Source organism: Cannabis sativa, chromosome 2 (assembly GCF_029168945.1).
Source record: "Cannabis sativa cultivar Pink pepper isolate KNU-18-1 chromosome 2, ASM2916894v1, whole genome shotgun sequence".
Lineage (NCBI taxonomy): Eukaryota > Viridiplantae > Streptophyta > Magnoliopsida > Rosales > Cannabaceae > Cannabis > Cannabis sativa.
The window spans coordinates 90,094,629-90,116,022 of record NC_083602.1 but is presented as its reverse complement, the minus strand read 5'-3'; the positions used below and the strand labels follow the sequence as shown (position 1 = coordinate 90,116,022).

Below are 21,394 nucleotides of genomic sequence, written 5' to 3'. Positions count from 1 at the left end.
AAATCGCTTAAATTGCACCGCACCACACTATATTTTCACAGTGTGATTTTTGCGGTTTTAAGATGTCGCAGTGTAGTTGCGGCTTGAGAAATTACAAAAATTGCATATGCAGTTTAGTTTGAAAAAATGACTACAATCCGTACCACTCGCACCGCGAACACTCTTGTATTGTTGCTCGAGAATGAGTTCTCGAAACAAACAACAAAACACTCTTTGTGGAATGAAAGAATGGTTCTTTCCCATAGCTAAGGTTGTTTGTTTTGAGTGGAGAATTGATATTATTTTGGATATGGGAAAACTCTAAAACAGAATTTGGTACTAAATTATGGATTGAAAATGTGTAGTAGCTAATGTGGTGGGGTGTGAAGCAGCGTAAAATAAAGTCATAATGGTGAGCTCTTGTCGGGTAATAAGAGAAACCAAATAGAGAAGAATTACTAAATGGCACCACTCCAAAGTCCAAACACCACTTGACCAGTTTTATAGTATCGTTATTTGTATAATTTAATTTTGAATTTTACTTATTTTAATAAGTAAATGGGATCTCATTTAGTATTTAGTTTTTAATCCAAATACTTAGTTCTTTGTACTTTTTGGGCTATAAGCTATTTGGAATTTTTGCTTCAAATCATATCTCTTAAACTTTTCAGGTTATTAGGGGGTACGATTTAGTTCATATTAATTGTCAAAGTTTAAGAATCACAATTTGGTAGATATTAAAACTTTAGGGACATAGTTTAGTACATGAATAGTCGTTGTTAGTAAAACTGAATAGAATTGGATAAAAATTCTTGAATTCAACAATCTCAATAATTAAGAGGAATTTTCAACAGCCTAAAAAAATTTAAAAGCATGATTTAGTATATGTCACAGTTACAAAAATTTTAATTAGCTTACTTTTAATAATGCTAATTTGATATTCTGTAGTTTAACTAAGACTGAAATTTAGTATACAAAATTTTATTAATAGGACTAATCTACTTTTTTTATTTTAATTTATATGTAATTAAGTATTTGTAATTTAATCATATTTATAAAATTTTATTAATCAAAATTAAATTTAGAGGAATTATTTTATATTTATTATTTTTAATTTTTTTTTTTCAAAATTATTGTTTAGGTTACTCTGGTAGTTTTTATGTGGACCGTTTAAGTTATTCTGTTAGTTATTGTGTGGGTTGTTATGTGAATTTTATTTGTAATTTAAATTATTTTATTAGTTTCTATATGAATTTTTATGTAAATTTTTATAAAAAATATATTTTTAAAGTGTAAGAATTTAAGTACTCTAAATATATATTTATTATAATTTAATTTAATATGTACTATTAAAAATAAATGGTTAAGTAGTTAGAGGTGACACACCACTTATATTAAGATATTTTTGAGGGATTGAAAAGACTATAGAAGTGGAAATTTGTTTGTTGCCATTATATTCACCATGTGCATAGGGGTCCCATCAATGAACACATATTACATATTGTACTTTTTATTTTGGATAAATATAACACAAGACATTCAGTGAAAATCAATAATACCTCTCTCTTTTTTTGTCAATTTCTTTTTAAACAATATTTTATTTATGTTTATATAGGTAATTTTATGGTACACCTGTTTTATAATAATTTAAAGGGTAAATACTATTTTAGACCCTGTGTTTTACAAAAGTTACATATTGGACCCTGTGTTTTGTTAAATGACAAAATGGACCCTGTATATTATAAAATAGTAAAAATAAGACACTAAGCTTAATTTTTGACAACTTTTTTTTTAATACAACCAACTTGAAGACAATGCTTAATACGAATAGATACAATAAATGTAAACAGTTTTGTCATAGCATTTTTAGATCGGATTATAATTAAACTTTATTTTGACAAAAAATCAATTCAGGGTCCTATATGTACTATTTTAGTAAAATACAGGGTCCATTATTTAACAAAACACAGTGTCCAATTAATAACTTTTGTAAAACAGAGGGTCCAAAATAGTATTTACCCTAATTTAAAATTACTCGTAAAATTTTATAAAATTCTAAATAATTTACAATATCAAAAGTAAAATTTAAATATTTTGTATTTTCAGAAAAAACTCCTAATAATGCAAAACACTTAAAATATAAAAGAGATATTGATTATATTAAAATTTATTATCAGTGTTTAAAAAAAATTCAATTTTTTCTAAAAAATTTATCAGTAATCTTAAGAATAAATAACATATAAAATAAAAAAATAGACTAAAAAATTCTATAAATAAAGTTGTATTGTATATTTTTCCTTTATTTTATATTTTTGTATGAACTTCAAACTCAATTCCATTGAAGCTTAATTTGGATTATATTATAATATGGAAATTATTATGCCAAAAAAATATTTGTATTATCTTTATGAAATTGGTGTGTAACTATTTTTATTAGTATCCAGATCTGTCCCTATTAGAAGATCTAAGTACTAAACTAATGCTTCTTCTCATACGTGTACATGTTACCTTGTGTTGCATTTGTTGACTTCAAACAAGTTTGACCAATTTATCTATATTATATGTTTATTTTAAATGTTATTATTTGAAAAGTTGTATTACCTTTACAAAAAATAGTTATATTTAGTAACAATTTTTTATTGATAAATTGAACATAAATGTTTTGTAATTAAATATAATTTTTAGTTATAATGAAAAATTACTTTTATTGAAATATGGTATATAAATAAAAGTTGTCAAACAAATATTGTGACTAAAAATATATTTAGTTACAAAAAATTATAATTTTTATGACTAATACTTTTAGTCACAGACATTGTAGTCACAACATAGAAATGATAATTTATAATTAGTCACAATTTTTTTACTTTTAATCACAAATTTTATTGTGACTAAAAGTAAAAAAAAAATTGTAGTGATATTTCATTTATAAATAACATGTTCACTTTTTTTTTACATGGATTTGTGAATATTTATATTTTCAATTCTACTTAATTTTGTGGTTATTAGAAATCCAAATGACTAAGAGTGTACTCACATCACTTCTCTATTCTATTTTTTATAATACTTTATTAAAACTTCACTTTATTTATTTTACCTTACATTTGCATTATACAATATATTAATTTTTCTATATTTTCTCTGCATCATTTAAAAATTATAATTTTAATATATTTTATTTTTTATTTAAAAATAAATATAATAATAATACACACATACATTCCAGAAAGATTTAAAAAAATAATATAATATTTATAGCTAATAATAGTGATTCTTTCTATGCAGTTAAACATTATTTATGTGCTAAAATTTTAAGTTATAATATCTCATCAAACATTACTAACTTTTACCTCTTAGCTAATTTTTTTCAGCTATTATCTATTTTAGTTCTCTATGAGTGCTCTAACTAACTTGTTTTTTAAAACCAAAAGATAGAAAACAAAAAGTTATTTTTTTCTCTCTTTTATTCAAAAATAAATAAATAATACAAGCTAGTGATGCTTTTGGCTACTAGACTATTGCCAGTGGAAGATGCAGCACTACGCTGCTTCGCATAGTTGCATGATTCTCACACAACTCTATTTTTACGTTTTAGGTTGCTTATATTTTGTTTGCCATTCTTACTATATAAATTACTTTTGCTTTATTTTCCTCTGACTGCTAAGATGTTTGGATTCGCCAAATTATCTCTTGACTGTTCATAAATTCAGTAAAAAATTAAAAGGTTAACCTATTCGAGAATCTCTAAATCTTCGCTTATTATATCTTTATAGTAACTTTGATATGCTAATATCATTTATTTATCTATTTTGAAAGATTGGTAAGGATGAATATCAATTTTTGTATATGAAAAATTATATATATTATTTTATTGTGACACGTTGAATTTATATAGATAAAAGTAATTTGTTATTACAATTAGAGTATTAAAATTAATTTTTCGTTATGATTAATATAAATAATCTTTATGTAAAGCTACTTAATTGGGAGGAGTTTGAAAATTAAGATGAGATTGAGATTCGAATCTTGATCTTGTAGTACGGTGGCTCCCTTAAAAGTATTAAAATTAATTTTACGTTATAAAATAATAATAAGTTTTTTCTACTAAATCGGAAAGAGTTTGAAAATTAAGATAAGACTCTCGATAGTATTAAAATTAGTATCCCGTTATAAATAAGAATATCTGCTAAATTGGAAAGAGTTTAAAAATTAAGATTAGACTAGGATTCAAATCTTAATCTTTTAGTATCAAACTCTCAAAAGTATTAAAATTAACTTTTCGTTATAAATAATAAAAATAATCTTCCTACTAAATTAGGAGGAGTTTAAAAGTTAATATAAGACTAAAATTCAAATTTTAATCTTTATAGTATCAAGATTCTCTCATTAATTAAGTACCAAAATACGTACTACTTTGTAGTATTTGTTATAATACCACGTAAAAAATACCAAAATACTTACGTTATAGTATTTGATATAATATATTACGTAAAAATATCAATATACGTACTACGTTACGTGAAATTACTAAAATACGTACTACATTATGTATCTTTAAAGAAATAAGAAAACAAATGTATAAATATTTTACACTAAAATTTTATATATTTTTTGTAAAAAAAGTGAAAAATAACAACACTAAATCATAATTTTTTTAACAAAAAAAATATTGATTAGACTCATTATTCCTACAATCTCGCTTATCTAAAAAGAAATCACTCTAAATTATTACAAGTAATGATTTCAATCATGCATATCCAAATATAAATAAATAAATATATATATATTTCATTAAAATTTTCACAAATATATTTTTCTTTATAAATTTAATCACACCCAATACTTATCAAATTTTCATGCTAATATAAATCTTACAAATCACTTACATATAAATACACAAACAATGTGGAACAAAACACACATAATTCTTTTATATATATAAATTTAATCACACTAAGCTCAATATTTAATCACATAATTTTTTTATATATATATAAATTTAATCACACCAAACACAATATTAATCAAAACTTGGTAACTACTAAATTTAATATAAACACCATAAATTACTCAAAATTATTTATAAATTATCTTGCATCAAATAAATAAGAAGAAGAGTATTATTATTATTATTATTATTATTACAAATGAACGGTGATAAGAAGAGAGGTTCACAGTAAAATATAGTGAGGTATTATGTAGAGTAACAAAATTAATGTTTTTATGTAAGAATGAAAACCTAATAATCCACAATTCAATATTTCAGACAATCACACACCAATTTCCCATCTTCAATCTTCAATCCTCAATCTTCAACCTCCGATCTCTCCTCATCCCAATGCTGCTCTTCTTCTGAATTCCGCTCCATTGTTACTTTCTCCGCCATTCTTCATCTTTGGTTCGCTTCTCTCTCTTTCACCTTATAATTTATTTTATTTATTTATTTATTTATTTTTTTCGGTTTTGTTCTAGCGAGAATGAGTAGTGTTGTAGGAAAATGACGCCATTGTTTTCGTTGTATGAAAAAAAAAATGATTTTTTGTTCTGTAGTTTCGTTTGTTTGTATGATATTTTGGGGATTTTGTTTTAATTATTTATGAAAAAGAAAAAGGTTTTTATCTTAGTGATATGAAATGTTTAAGTTTGAATTTTATATGAATTGAGTATTTTTTTTTTAATGGTTGAATATTATGTTTGTTTTGTTTTTGTTTTAATTTTGCAGATTATATTATTATTATTAATTGAGATGGTTAAGAAGTTGGATTGTGATGAAGAACACCCTAAGGATTTTGATGGAGCTAAGGATATTGACCTTTTTGATATGCTTAATTTTCCATTAGAAGATGTTGAAGTGGATATTGGTAAAGATGATTGGAATAATATTCCATTGCCTGATCTTCCATTAGATTATTGTTTGAGTTTTCCAGTTGGAGTTGGAGTCTTCCCAAATGATACTTCTAAACCAAATAAAATTCTGCCTACTTCGGTCAGTTTTCTTTTCATTCTTTCATTATTTCATTACAACACTTATTAGTTTCTTATCACACTATTAGTTAGTAGTAGTACCATTTGATTTAGATTATGCTCAAGTCTTACTGAAAAGTATTGAAAGAATAAAATGAATGAATTATGATCTTTGTTAGTTCGTAGTTCGATTAACAGTTCGTGTACTCAGGGTGGATGATGATGGAAACTAATTTGGTTCATTTTTTTAAAATAAAAGTTTGTTTTGTTTGTGGTGGTGGTGAATTTTATATTATACCATGTATAAATTTTTGATGAAGTAATGAAAGATGATGTTTTGTTTGTTTGTTGGTTTGTTGGTTTTGATTTAAATTAATAGTTTGATTAAGATGTAGCTGTTGAATATGTGTAAAAAGTACCCAAATGCTTAATTTTAATTAATGTTGACTGAGACAGTTTATAATTTTATAATATAGTTGCATAATCATCATCCTTAACATGTTTGAATTGTTTTGTTTTGGTATTTTTCTATGCTATGTTCTTCTTCAGTATGAGAAATCTTGTAGACTAAAGCAGCTCCCAACTGCTTCTTCTGCTGCTGAGACTGAGAGTACTATTAAGTCTTCTAATGCTGGAAGCAAACTCCTCAGCCATGACTCTACCGATGTCAAAAGCGTTCGGCTTTTTAACTCATCCAGTCCAGTTTCAACCCTTGAGAGCACCAATGCTTATTTTACTGAAAACCAAAGGCATGTTGACAAGAAATTTATAGCTCCAAAGAGGCGAGCTAGAAGCAAACGTCAACGCTTCTCAAATCTCGATAGACTTCGCTCTCTATCATTTTTTCCACCAACTTGCTCTTCATTTGCAAGTGTTTATCCCGAATCAGATTCAGGGACTGTTGATGATGGAAAAATGTTTAAACCTTGTGTGAAAAAACCGGTCAGGAAAGGAGGAGGAGAGACGCGAAACAACAAGCTGAAGGAACCGAACACAACAACAACAACAACAACAAAGAGATGCACACATTGTCAAGTTACAAGTACCCCACAATGGAGGGAAGGACCATCTGGACCGAAAACCCTTTGCAACGCTTGTGGTGTTCGGTATAGGTCTGGCCGCCTCTTCCCAGAGTACCGCCCTGCAGCGAGCCCTACTTTCATCCCTTCGGTTCATTCCAACTCGCATAAGAAGGTTATAGAGATGAGAAACAAGGGTGGTGGTACTAGTGTTGAGCATAATTATGGTTCTCAACCAAGCAATTCAGTTAGACATGTATTTGATTGATTATATTAAAAGAACAGTCTTTTTATTTGTAGGATATTTCTTGTTAGTCTCTGCTTTTGGTTTGTTTCATAATTATTTTCTTAATTTTTTTTTTTCTAGTTGTAGTTTATTAATTAATTAATGGGAAAGCTAGGTTTTATTTGCCTTCTTACTTAGCAATTTTGTTACTTCCTTTTCAACAAAATTAAATAATAAGAAAAAAAAAATTGCAATTAAAATCATAAAAAATTCTCAAATACATCTTAAAAATATCATTCAAATTGTTTATGTTTAGTATTAAAAACTCACATTTGATTTTGATTGGATTTATGATTGTATTATATAATTAATTCAATGAAATAATAATAGAAAAAGACATAAGATTGGATGTTGGCTTTGGCCTAATATGAAATATTGTATATAAATATATAATTGTTATATATACTAATCTTCTTTCTCCATGAACACACAGACTGTATTTTGGCTTTTTTCTAAAAAAAATAAAAATTGATCTTGTCAAAATTAAAAAATATTAAATAAAAGAGTTCATAGACAAGCAAATCAGATCTGATTATTAGAATGTTGAAGAAAAAGCCAAACGTGAAAATTAGTCTCTTCATTAATAACACATCTTTCTCCCATGCATGATGCTTATACAAATTAATATAAATACACATATATATATACATATATATATATAAATATATGGGTCACTGCATGTGCACCACATTACAATATTCATCCCACCATCACTACAATATTTTCCCAATTCAATTATTTTTTTTCCCTTCTTTCTTTCCAAATTATATTAAATTAATATGATTAATTTGATTTACATTTTTTTTTATTATTTTTTTTTTTGTTAGTATAAAATTGTAGGATTTATGTATTATAAATATGTTATTAAAAAGAAATACTTTGTTTTAAAAGGACAAGAAGAGAATAACTTTGTTTATTGACTTTTGAACATAGAACATGCTCAAATCTCAATCCTTTATAATAAGCAATTTAATTTAGATTTGGATCTAAAAAATCAACATGGCATTAAGAGAAATTTACATGATTAGATTAAAAACATTCAAACAATTTTTTTTTTATTTTCGGAGTTGTACATTTTATTTAGGGATAATTACATAAATTATTATTTTTTGTAAATTTTTTATTTTTTTACATTTAAATATTTTTTTTTACATTTTTTACAGTATTTTATAACAACAATAAGAAAATTACGTAAAAATAACAGAAAAATAGCATTTAAATAATACAGTAGAATCTCTATTTAAGAATACTCTACTCAAGAATAACCTCTAATGTGTTATAAAAGATCAAGTCCTAATTTGAGCCAGTTATAAATAAGAATAACCTCTAAATTGTAATTAGTTATACATTTTGTAAGTCCCGTATTACCAAAGTGTACCTCTAAATTGTAATTACATATTAATAAAATATATACATGTATTATATAAATTTATTTATGTAAAATTAATAATTTTATTTTAAATTATAATACATGTATGAATATTATATTTACTCTAAAATATTTCTATTATGATATAGTATAAATGATTATTTATTGTAATTATTATTACGTTGATATTTTTTTGTTTTTAATTTTTTTTTTTTTTAGTGTAACTCTATTTAGTTATAACCTCTCAATTAGAATATAATTTACTTAGTCCCAAGTGTATTATTGGATAGATGTTCTATTATATACAAATAACAACAAACTAACAAGAGTATAATATAAAAATATATTAAAATACTATACTTTTTATAAATAAATCATAAAAAATATTTAAAATTAGTGTATTTTTATTTGTGTATTTGTGAAATAATTCCTTTTATTTATCTTGTTTTCCTCAAAATTCATGGTTGGATTGGACTAGTTCAATCTTCTTGGCCTACTAGTAGACCAAGGTAGCCCACCGCACTATTATAACCAGTGATTGGAAAGCCCAAGCCCAAACCCGACGAAGTCTAAGCCCAAGCCCAAACTTCCATGGGCCTCTTCCCCAATGCGTTCTGTAGCCCAACTTCCTTACTATGGACAATTTTATTGTTGTTCATTAGAGTTTGTCCGTACAATACAACTATGATTATTCCATCTAAAATAAACCTAAAACTAGTGCATTATTATTATCATTATTATTATTACTATTTGCAATGAAAGGGAAAAAAGTCTTTCAAGCAAATTGGGTGACTTTGATCATAATCACATTATATTGGAACCTCTTACTAAGACTTTTAGTCTTAAGCAACTATGATTATGATTGATTTCGCTATGAAAGTTTTCTACTATAAAAATTTAAATCGTTATTAGAAGTTCTTTGAAAATTTGTTATTCAGATGTTTGGGTGTTTATTATTTCTGTATTTCATGAATTAGTTGTTTATGCTTTTCGGACAAAATAACAATTTGACTGTATGACTTTCTATAACAATAAAATAAGATGTATAGTATTTATAGTTTATATAACATCAAATGTGCATTAAAAGTGATCAAGTGGAGATTAATTTAACAAAATGAGTGACATATTCAATCTTCTAATTTAATCTCTTTCTTAACTTTTGCTCCCAAAGATATATGTTGGAGTACTTTAACCTAATCCTATCTACTTCATCTTTTCTACAACACCAAAATTACAACTTCATTTTTTCCCACAACACTAAACTATCTTAAAATGTAAAAAAAAAAAATGTGTTTAGAAAATAGGATAGTACATGATAAGGAGTATTAGGTAAAACCAATTAACAATATTATTGTGAAACTCCTTAAATTAGGTAAAATCGATTTAGTGTCTCTGAGACTCTCAATCTACTCATCTTAATGTAATGTCGGGATTCAATCAATTCAAGCAGTTACCTAATTTCTTTAATTAGGAACCAATTTCTATTGCGAAAATGACACTTTTAAGGTAGCTTTCATTTCTTAAGTACCAAAAAACTCATATGATAGAAAACTATTGAAAACACAATATAAACTCCAATCTATGTTGTTTTCCATAATTGAAATCTTCAATATGAATGCCCCATTAAATACCACTATGTGAAATCTTCAATATGAATACCCCTTTATAATTTTATTTATTTATTTAAAAAAAATATAATTTTGTACTAATTTTTGTTGTTAATTAGTAATTTAGTATTATTATTATTGATAGCTACTACTACATAGTATGATCATGAGTACGGACGTGGACTTTCTAAGAAATAACTATCGCTTTATTACAGATAATAATAATAATTAACGTTAATATTATATTTATCTTCTACAATAATAAGTAGTTAATTAATTTATAATCTTAATTAATTAATAATACTGTGAATGGTGCCACAGCTTAAGACAAAGACGTAATACCAATCATATATTATATATAATATTGTTTACATTTTTGTATTGTCCCTACCCAATTTTTAATGAACTACATTTTTTTATTTATTTTTTTAAAAATAAAACATGAATAAATTAATCCAAAGTGATTAAAAACAACATTTAATTTTTACATTCTATTTAATTTCACATCATATGATAATATGTTATTTATATATTACCACAATTTACTTAACGTTCTCGCTTCAAGTCTTTATTGGACCCTTATGACGTTTGATCTTACAAGCCAACACGAGTGTTTACTTTGTCCTCACTCGCATGCTTTTTAAAAAAACTTCCCAGGAGGTCACCCATTGTGGAGTTCTTTCATGCTGGGCTACCAGAAAACAAGATGCACCTTATTGATATAAGCAGTATCAATATCAATTCATCTATGTAGTCTCATACTTATACAATCTCAAACTCATCCCACTTGACCTTCTTTAAGCGATATAAGATTGCACAACTTACTCGATATTTTTTCCCTTATAGATTACGGAACTACTGACTATTACAATCAATATATGAAACAACCAAATTAATGTAGATATTATATCACAAAATAATTTTTTTTAAAAAATGACAATTTCAAATTAATAAAGGAAATTAAATACTTATGTTTTTGCTAAATACACAATAGTGTTTGAAATTAAACATGTGTTCTCATTAAACTTAAATATAACCTATAGCTAGAGTACTTAATTGAATTTAAGAGAAATTGTTATAATAATTATTGAAATCGTGAACTACAAAGATAATTATATTACAACCTCCTCTAATTAAAATACATAAGAAACTATAGATTTTATTATTTCAAAAAAATAAAATGAAAATTATTGGGAAAAATAATACGACAACGAAATACTTCATGTTGTTGTGAATCAAGGAGATATAAAACAACAAGCGTTTTAGTTTATACCGACTTTAAAATTAGATAGGTCTTAGGAAAAAGTAAAAATTATTAAGTCATATAGTATTTTCAAAAACTAAAAATAGTTTTTTGTGGGCTCATGGCTGGATGGGCCCTATGCAGGCCCAATTTTGGACATAGGCGGGTTAGGCCTGTGTTTAGGGCCCACCCAGTCTAGGAACTTGAAAAGATTTTTTTTAAAAAAATACACATATTTTTTTACTGATTTTAAAAATACTACATTTCTTTCTAAATATGGGACCAAAATTTATTTTTTTCTTATGGTCCACTAAATTTCAGAATCAATCCTGGTCTTAAGCTAAGACAAGCTAAGCCTACGTCTAAGATCCACCCAACCCTGGCATCCAAATGAAGACAAATTTATTTTAAAATATATTGTTTAAAAAATATCATCTATTTTTATAATAAAAGTCGAAAAATATTTATTTTTTCTAAAACTCAATACAACTCAGGGTCGGCCAAACCCGCCCAAGCCTGCCCTAGCTTTAGCAGTCTTCTTCAATCTCAATACAATTTTTAATATGTTATTGCTATGAGAAGACATAATTGTATGTATTAAAACTCATGCAGAACCTTGTAGAACAACTCCAACACTAATACCATTTCATTTAAAGAATCAAAAGTGTAGTGTTTCATTATTGGTCTTGATTGAAAGAGTGAACCACTTCTTCAATGGAGACAACTCTTGGAATAATAAAGTGAGAGAGAGATTTGTCAATAATGTCAATGGAGAATGATTCCATATATAACATTGTCCATTAGTAGAACCTGCATAAATAATGGATGTTGACAAGTCATATAACTCTAAATTAGTAGCTAGTTGTTGGAATTCATTAGATGCATATATACAACATAATAATTTAAAATTTTATTTATTGACCAAAACCATGGGAGAGGATCTATATATATTACTACAAAAAAAATTATTTTTAATTATAATAAAATTTGTGTCTAAAAATAAAAAAATTATAATTAATTATAAATTATAATTCATATGACTAAAATATCTGTAATTAAAGATATTTATTACAAAAATTATAATTTATCGTAACAAAATGTGTTTTTAATTATAATAAATGAAAAAATATATTTAGTCACAAAAAAATTATGTTGTTACTAAAAGTAATTTTTTCTTACAATATAAATATATATAGAAATATTGTGACATAAATTTTGTAATTTCATATGTTAAAATTAAATACTTCACTTTTAATTTTAACAACATAGATATCTACTTTTGAATGTTATAGTCATAATTAAGAAACATTTACACCAAAAATACAAATTATACACTTTATTACATATAAACCTACACACGGTCAAATCAACTTTTTTACCTTTTCTCAATATTTTATTACACATATACCACATACACATCACATCTATGCACCAGTCACGTCAACTCACCTATCAACCATCATGCATCCCTCAATCACTTCCCTCTCTCTTTTTCTTTTGTTTTCCTTTGATTTTTTTATTTCATTTCATTTTTTTTTTTTTTGAAATAACAAATAATAACATTTTCTCTAAACCATCCCATAACATTTTCTCTAAACCATCCCTCAATCACGATTCCTCAACCATTTTCCCTCTCATTTTTGTTCTTCAAAATTTTTTCAACTCCCTCTAAACCATCCCATAACATTTTTCTCTCTTTCTTTTTGTTTCTCAATCTTTATATAAAATGGATGTGACCCGTTCTTCTTCATCTCCTTCTCCTGTTCAAAAAAAAAATTCAAAATGATTTTGCTCCTCCATTAACGAAGCGTGGGAGAGCTCCTCCTAAGAAGAAAACAAAGGTCCGTGTGCAAGAAAAAATGGCTGAAGATGTTTATGGTAAAAACAATAATGTTGGTGTTGCTGTTCGAACCGAGGTTTGTTTTCGGTTTCATTTTCGTTTCCCCCCAGTTTAAACATTTTCTTGTATTTCCATTTCATCGTTTTGGTTTTTTCTGGTTTGTGATATTTTAGGTTTTTCATTTTAAAATTTCGTTTGGTTTTCTTTGGATTTTTAGGACTTTAATTTTCTTTAATCAATTTTATTTTGTTCTTGGGTTTGGCATTTTAGTTTGTTTCTTATTAGTTTCGTTTCATTTTTGGTGTGTTTTATGTTCTGTTTGTGTTTCTAGTTTTTTTTAGATATTTTGAAACATTTGTTTTTGTTTTAGTGTCTCTAATCAGTGGGTTTTAGTTTTTTTTTTTTCTAGTTTTTTAATAGTTTAATATGTTTATGTATGATGTGTTTTGGGAATATTATTAGGTATAGTTGTTTGCTGTTCTTTTTTAAGTAACAATTCGATTTAGATGTTTGTAGTTTATATTCGTAGAGTTGTTTCTGCTTGTCAGTTTGTTTTTAGTTTTTTTATAGTTTTATTATAGTTTGTATACTTGTTTATTTACAATTTATATTTATTGCTGTTAATAAACTATAATAAAACTAAAATGAAACTATTAAGAAACGTTTAAATTTATTTCAGAAACTAACTATTTCTCAAAGTGTTTTCTCCTTTTCTTATTTCCAAAATAAATTCTTGCAAACAATTGAATTAAACTAATATAAAATAATGATGCAACTGTAAATCAACTTGAAAAGCCACAACACTTAATTCAATTTAATATAGTTGTGGTCATTGTGCTTTTTCATCAGTTTTATTTGAATCAGATCAATTGAATTAATAGTTGTATTTTTCTCGTTTTGGTTTCATTTTGGTTGTTTTGCAGTTTTGAAACGAGCGCGTATTTTCATCTTTATGGTTCGCTCTGTACAGCTGAAGGCTTAGTGCATGTGGTATTTTTGTAAATATTTGTATGTGGACTGTATAAATGTTTAATGGGCCGGCCCAAAGTATTTTTGTATTTTTTTTTCCTTTTTTGTATTTTTTTGTTTTTTTCCCTAATTAGTTTTAGGTAATTATATATATATATATATCTTTTTGCGGTGAAATCCCTCTAACTATTAATTTACTTACAAAAAATCATCCAATCTCATATTTTAGTAGGAAAACTCTCTAAAGTACTGTTTCGTTTACATTTTTAAGGTGTCGTCTGTCTAGCCTCGTTAAATCTTAATTTTGCCTACGTGGCATTGACAAGTCACTAAAAAATTATCCTACGTAGCCATATTTTACAAAATCGGGACCAAACCAATCCGTGAACACCCCTATCGTTACTCATGTTAATGCTCTGCATTCGAGATAAGGTGAAAGTTAGAAATTTATCAATTTTGCCTAAAAAATAAAATAAAAATACTTAGAATGGTTTGAGCAATTGTAAATTTATAACACAATTAATTTTATAAATTCTACAAATTGTCTAAATTATAAAAGTGGTAATGGTGTTGTTAAAACATTAAAAGATATTATGTGTCTATATATATATTAGAGTAAAAAAAAAAATCTCCATTTTTGAATACTATTTATTCTTTGATAATTTTATGGTTAAAAAAGATGTATTTAACATGTAACAATAAAACCCTTGAAAAAGCCTTAAATGTCAGAGCGGCCCATAATGCTGTGTTGTTGTGTTCCACTTGTCCGTCCGTCCGTCCGTGCTTCTCAACCACACTTCCTTAATATAGCGCGTGTTAGACACGGACCAATGATTGTCGGCCCCCTAAGAACCACGTCAGCTTTTTTAACTCACTCTAAGAAAAAGGGTTAAGGTTTGTCTGTTTGTATGTATACTGCTCCGGTTTCAGAGCTGTTTTAAGTGTAATTTACCAAAATGTCCAAAAACAAACACCTACGTACGTACTACAATTTATCGTCTCACATTCTTCTTCAATATATCGCCATACGATATTATTATTATTATTATAGATTCTATTATATCGTCTCACTCACATGAACTCACAACAATACTAAACTATTATTGCCTACTCAACTGTGTGAACTCATAAATTTTTCATTTTAATTTTTAGTTATTAATAAATGTTTAAGTTTAACTTTTTGTAGTAATAATGTTTAAATTATAATTTTTTATAATTATTAATTATTAAGTAAATTATTATATAGTAATTTTTAATTAGTTTAGGCTATTAATTTTTTTTTAAATAAATAGTTTAAATATAACAATAAGAAAATAATACGTGAATAATGACTAGACATTTAACGGTTAAGTATCTACAGAAATTTTAGAAATATAATTTAAGTATTATTATCGCAAAAAAATAAACTTAGATATTTATACCACAAATTACTCTATGTATATTATCAACTATAAGAGAATTATGTGGTGCATATCCGTGCATTGATTGGATCATTGATAATACTTCAGCGTTTTCATCAGACAGATCACACCACCCACAACTAAGTTAGCCTTCATGATGGCCAAGCCTTTAATCCCTTTCGAGAAGAGTTGTGGTGGGTTTCGAATCATTGACCCAAGTAAGGAAGGATGTCAGTAAAAACAATCACTACCACTACACTACACTACACATTTTATTTTTACATGTGTATATCCTAATTATTTAATATAATATTTTATTTATACATTGGGTAAAGTCTTAAATTTTTACAATAAATTAAAATAAAAAAAAAAATGGAATTTAACTATTCATTTCACACATGTATAAAAAAGGGGCACGAGTGTAACATATTATTTGATATTTTTTTTCCAGCATATTAAGTAATTTTGAATTTTTTTAAAAAAATTTACATGATATCTTAGATAATTACAATGTACGTTATCATATAAAAAGGATAATTGTTATTAGACACCAGTAGTGACTGACTATCATCTTTTAGAGATATCACATAAAAAATATTCGGCACCACTCGTGCTTTTTAACATTAATCTATAAAAAAAACAAAAATTAAAACTACATAAATGTCGAAAAATATAAAAGAATGCATTAGTAGTAGTTCTAAACAAAATTCATGTTGTATTGTATTTACTAGTAGTCCTAAATAAGATTGGTATGACATTATATAATTATAGAAAAAGAAAAAAAAAATTAGATAAAGAACTATCTCAAAACATATAAGACTCGTTTAGTACATCATGTTGTATTGCATTGTATAATATTTACATTTAATACAATATTATATTTAGTATTAACTTATATTAATAGGTTGTATAAAATTATACTATCTTTACTAAAACTCGACCCGAATTCCAGTTCCAGACTTACACCCCAGCTTTGCAACAAACCCCGCCTTGGACCCAGACCCCAAACTCGACCCCGTTTTGGACCTCGAACCTCAGACTCGACCTAGTCCCGAACCTTAGATATGGCATAGCTCGGACCTTGGCCCCAAGACCCTCTCTAAATATTAGAATACAAGCTAATACTGATAATTTGTTGTATATTAATTAAATAATATGATTTATATTTTGTTAAAATTTGTAGTCATAAGCATAGCCTAGTGCTCACACTTCTCATCACAAAGAGAATGTCCTAAATTCGAATCTCCTTCACCTAAAATAAAAAATAATAAAAAAAAATTCATATTGTGTTAAGTTTATAGTCATAACAATTAATATAATACAAATTTTTATTTAAACATGGTATTTTTTAAAGTAATTTACGACATAAATACCTAAATTTAACTCCTACTTGATAAAAATTTAATTTTTAACAGTAAAAATAATTAAGTTATATTTTCGAAACTTCTATACGTACCTCACTGTTAAGTATCAAGTCAATAATTATATGACAATCCTTGATTAATTTATGTTATTAAATTTTTAATTTTTATTTAAAAATTAACTTAAATATACTAATAAAAAAATAACACATAAATAATGAATTAATTAAGACTAGTTGACCATGTACTAATAGAAATTCCACACTATAACTTTATTTTTATAGTGAAAAATTAAACTTATCGACCAGCCAAACAATTTTACTAACCATTTTGGCAATGTATGTAAAACAAACAATAATCTATTAAATAATTTGTTTCATATATTTTTTAAAAAATTGAAAATTTTGTTATATTATACAATATTCAGGAATGAATATTCTTTCCAAGTGTAATATAATATAATTTATTATTTTTTTTTTCTAACAATGAAATGTTGTTGTAGTGTAAGATAAAAAAGGCCTATAAAAGTTAAAAAGAAAAACACATAAGCCCTCAAAACACTCCTTAAAAAAAGCATTTTTAACAAAAAGAGAGAAAAGTGAAAACAGATTAATTAATTGAGATCTGAATTGTAAAAGAGAAAGAGAAAAAGATAAGAACAAAAAGTTCAGTAAGACAGAGAAAGAGAAGAGAGAGAAAGAAGATACCTCTGATTATGAAAGTGAAAGCTTGTGTTGTTGTTTTAACTTTTGGAGCTTACTCATGGAACCACAACCAGCCACTATCTGATACCAACTGAAACCCTTTCTCTCTCTCTCTCTCTTCTTCTTCTTCTTCCTTCTTCTGCATGAAAAAACCTCTCTCTTGATTAACCCTTCAAACCAAAAACACAATTGATCATCAGCATCATCCTTTTCGGGTACGGTTCAGTTCATCCGTTTGATTTTTCGTACTTGGGTTTTTTTGGTTATTGGGGTTCTCTCCATTTCTGGGGTTTTTCTTCGAATCTGGTTTTTGGGTTTCAAGTTTTTGAATCTGGGTCTGAATCAGGAAGACAAAGAAAGGGTTTTTCTTCTTTTTATTTTTTAATGTAAAGGAAAGATTTTTCTTTTCGGATTCTGAAAAGTAAGCAACTTTTATTTTATTTGTTTTCTTCATTTTTTTTAAGAAAAAATTGTGTGAGAAATTTAAGAATTAATGCTTTTAATTGTGTGTGGTGATTAAAGTTTTGATCTTTTTCTTCTTTATGTTTTGTTGAGCATTAAATTGAGTTGAGTTTGAGTATCAATCAAAACCTTTGATTTTGATCAATAATGGAAACCTTACTTCTCTTGTTCCTATTTATTATTACAGCTTGAAAACATCCTCAGTAACGCCGTTATTTCCGCCATTATTATTGATAGTAATAATAGTAAAAAAGCCCCAAATGAAAGACCTTGAGAAAAGCTTGGATCCTCAGCTATGGCAGGCCTGTGCCGGTGGAATGGTCAATATACCACCAGTGAACTCTAAAGTCTTCTACTTTCCACAAGGCCACGCCGAACACTCCCAGACCCATGTCGATTTCTCCGCTGTTTCGATCAGAATCCCTCCATTCGTTCTCTGCAGAGTTTCAGCTCTGAAATTCATGGCAGACCCAGAAAGTGATGAGGTTTTTGCTAAGATGAGATTAGTGCCTTTAGGAATTAACGATTTTAGAGAAGAAGAAGATGATGAAGTAGTTGTTGTTGCTTCGGGTTCTGATGATAATGGTTCTGAAAATCATCATGAAAAGCCCACTTCTTTTGCTAAGACATTAACTCAATCTGATGCCAATAATGGTGGTGGGTTTTCTGTTCCTAGGTATTGTGCTGAGACAATTTTTCCTGGTTTAGATTACACTGCTGATCCACCTGTTCAGACTGTTATAGCTAAGGATGTTCATGGTGAGATGTGGAAATTTAGGCATATCTTTAGAGGTACTCCTCGTAGACATTTGTTAACAACAGGTTGGAGTAATTTTGTGAACCAGAAGAAGTTAGTTGCTGGCGATTCGATTGTGTTTCTCAGGACTAAAACTGGTGACATTTGTGTTGGGATTAGGAGAGCTAAGAGAGGCATTGGTGGTGGTAATGGATCAGACACCACTTCTGGATGGAACAATGGTTCATCTTATGCTGGTGGTTTTTCGGTTTTCATGAGGGAAGATGAGAACAAAATGGGGCGAAACTCGGGTTGTGGTGGCAATTCTGGTCCTACTGCTGGTGGGAATTTCAGAGGGACTAGAAGAGTAAGGCCTGAAGCTGTTGTTGAAGCTGCTGCTCGTGCTGCCAATGGCGAGCCATTCGAGATTATTTATTACCCTCGTGTTAGCACTCCTGAGTTCTGTGTTAAGGCCTCTTCGGTTAAAGCCGCTATGAGGATTCAATGGAGCTCGGGAATGAGGTTTAAGATGGCGTTTGAAACCGAGGATTCGTCTCGAATTAGCTGGTTTATGGGAACTATAGCTTCTGTTAAAGTTGCTGACCCTATCCGCTGGCCTAATTCCCCTTGGCGGCTTCTTCAGGTACTGATTTCTTATGTCCTCAACACTAAGATTTCAGTCAAATTTATGTTTTGTATGACATGTTATTAGGCATAGGATTAGCTTAAACATGTTGGAGTGATTGAGATTATTGGTATCATTTGAGTGGAAATTTGCTAAACTAAGAACATGGAATTGTAAAATTTGCAAATGAAATTTTGCCCCCGTTTCGGTTTTGTATGTGTTTTGAATTAGTAATTGCATTGCAGGTGACATGGGATGAACCAGATTTGCTTCAGAATGTGAAATGTGTTAGTCCATGGTTGATTGAATCGGTAGCTAACATGCCAATCATCCACATGTCATCCTTTTCACCACCGAGAAAGAAGTTGCGATTCCCTACAACGCAACACCCCGACTTTACTTTTGATGGACATTTCCCAGTGTCTTCATTTTTAGGTAACCCCTTAGGGCCCAGCAGCCCCATGTGTTTTCTTCCCGATAACACACCTGCAGGCATACAGGGAGCCAGGCATGCTCTATTTGGACTATCTTTATCGGATCTCCAACTTAACAGCAATAACAACAAGCTGCAACCCCAACCCGGGCTGTTGTCTTCCAGTTTCCACCAGCAGTTGAATCAACACTCTGGAATTTCGAGCGCTGGACTCAAAAGAGTCCGCTCTGACACCACTCCCACCACCACCAACAACAACAACAGCGAAAGCTTATCTTGCTTACTCACAATGGGAAATTCTAGTCCAAATGCTGAGAAATCTGATAGTGTAAAGAGACATCAGTTTGTTCTCTTTGGTCAACGAATACTCACCGAACAGCAAATTTCAGCCGATTCCCATTCAGACAAAGCAAAGTTTCTCTCCAATAGTTCATCAGAAAAATCATCTAACAATGTCGGGTTTTCATGGCATCAAGGTCACCAAGCTACCGAATTTGGTATGGATACCGGTCATTGTAAGGTGTTTATGGAGTCTGAAGATGTTGGACGGACTCTAGACCTTTCTGCTCTCGGTTCCTACGAGGAGCTGTACAGAAAGCTGGCTAACATGTTCGAAATTGAAAGATCTGAGATGCTCACCCGAGTTTTTTACCATGATGCTACCGGTACTCTTAAACAAACTGGAGAAGAACCTTTTAGGTGAGAGCAAAACTACGAAATGATACCTTGTTTGCATTCGGGGGGCTTCATTTTTTTCGTAAAGTGTAACGATTTTGTGTTTTCTTGCAGTGATTTTATGAAGACAGCGAAAAGGCTGACAATTATAGCAGCAGAAGATTCGAGCAACAAAAATGTGGGAAGGTAAGGCCTAAATGAACAAAATATTTGATGCATTCCTTTTGTCAATTGGGTAAAAACTGATTTCGGGTTCGTGTTTTTCGTCACAGGACATGGATTACAGGAATGCGAAATGCGGAAAATGGACTCGGGTCATCAAACAAGACAGGTCCTTTGAGCATATTTGCTTGATTTCCATTCATGTACTGATCTTTGTTTAATGATTACTTACTAAGACTGAACAAGTGTTTTTGGATGTCTATTTTTAGCTATTTATTATTTTGTAAGGAGAGAATAGGATATTGAACTCCATTTTCTATTCATGATGATGACTCAATCTACTTGATTTTCTATCATGGCTTTTATGTACATGTTTGAAATGGATTATTAGTACTTACTATGTTCTATTTAATTTTTATATTTGCTCTTAGGATTTTTGAACTACATACCACTATTTATGGGTGTTTTTCACTCCTTTATGAAAAATACACTTATGCACTTTTTTCTTGTTTTTTGATATTTAATTTTTTATATGATATTGTACAATATTTAAGTAGAGA

General features: G+C 28.1%; 2 protein-coding genes across 3 annotated transcripts; both read left to right on the top strand.

Moving 5' to 3' along the window:
- The first annotated feature begins 5,155 nt into the window (after window positions 1-5,155).
- LOC115721042 (GATA transcription factor 11) lies at window positions 5,156-7,385 on the top strand. The gene is made up of 3 exons (XM_030650273.2): window positions 5,156-5,377; window positions 5,702-5,965; window positions 6,493-7,385. The coding sequence occupies exons 2-3, from the start codon at window positions 5,726-5,728 to the stop codon at window positions 7,228-7,230; spliced, it is 978 nt and encodes a 325-aa protein (XP_030506133.2). The 5' UTR covers window positions 5,156-5,377; window positions 5,702-5,725; the 3' UTR covers window positions 7,231-7,385.
- A 10,216-nt stretch (window positions 7,386-17,601) lies between these two features.
- Window positions 17,602-21,190, top strand: LOC115719255 (auxin response factor 10). Of its 2 annotated transcripts, none has more exons than XM_030648218.2 (5): window positions 17,602-17,956; window positions 18,391-19,582; window positions 19,810-20,696; window positions 20,787-20,858; window positions 20,945-21,190. In XM_030648218.2, exons 2-5 carry the CDS (start codon window positions 18,464-18,466, stop codon window positions 21,024-21,026), a joined length of 2,160 nt encoding a protein of 719 aa, XP_030504078.2. In that variant the 5' UTR covers window positions 17,602-17,956; window positions 18,391-18,463; the 3' UTR covers window positions 21,027-21,190. The 2 variants fall into 2 exon arrangements, with proteins under 2 accessions (XP_030504078.2, XP_030504079.2); XM_030648219.2 differs by having other exon boundaries at window positions 17,602-18,162.
- The last annotated feature ends 204 nt before the right edge of the window (window positions 21,191-21,394 follow it).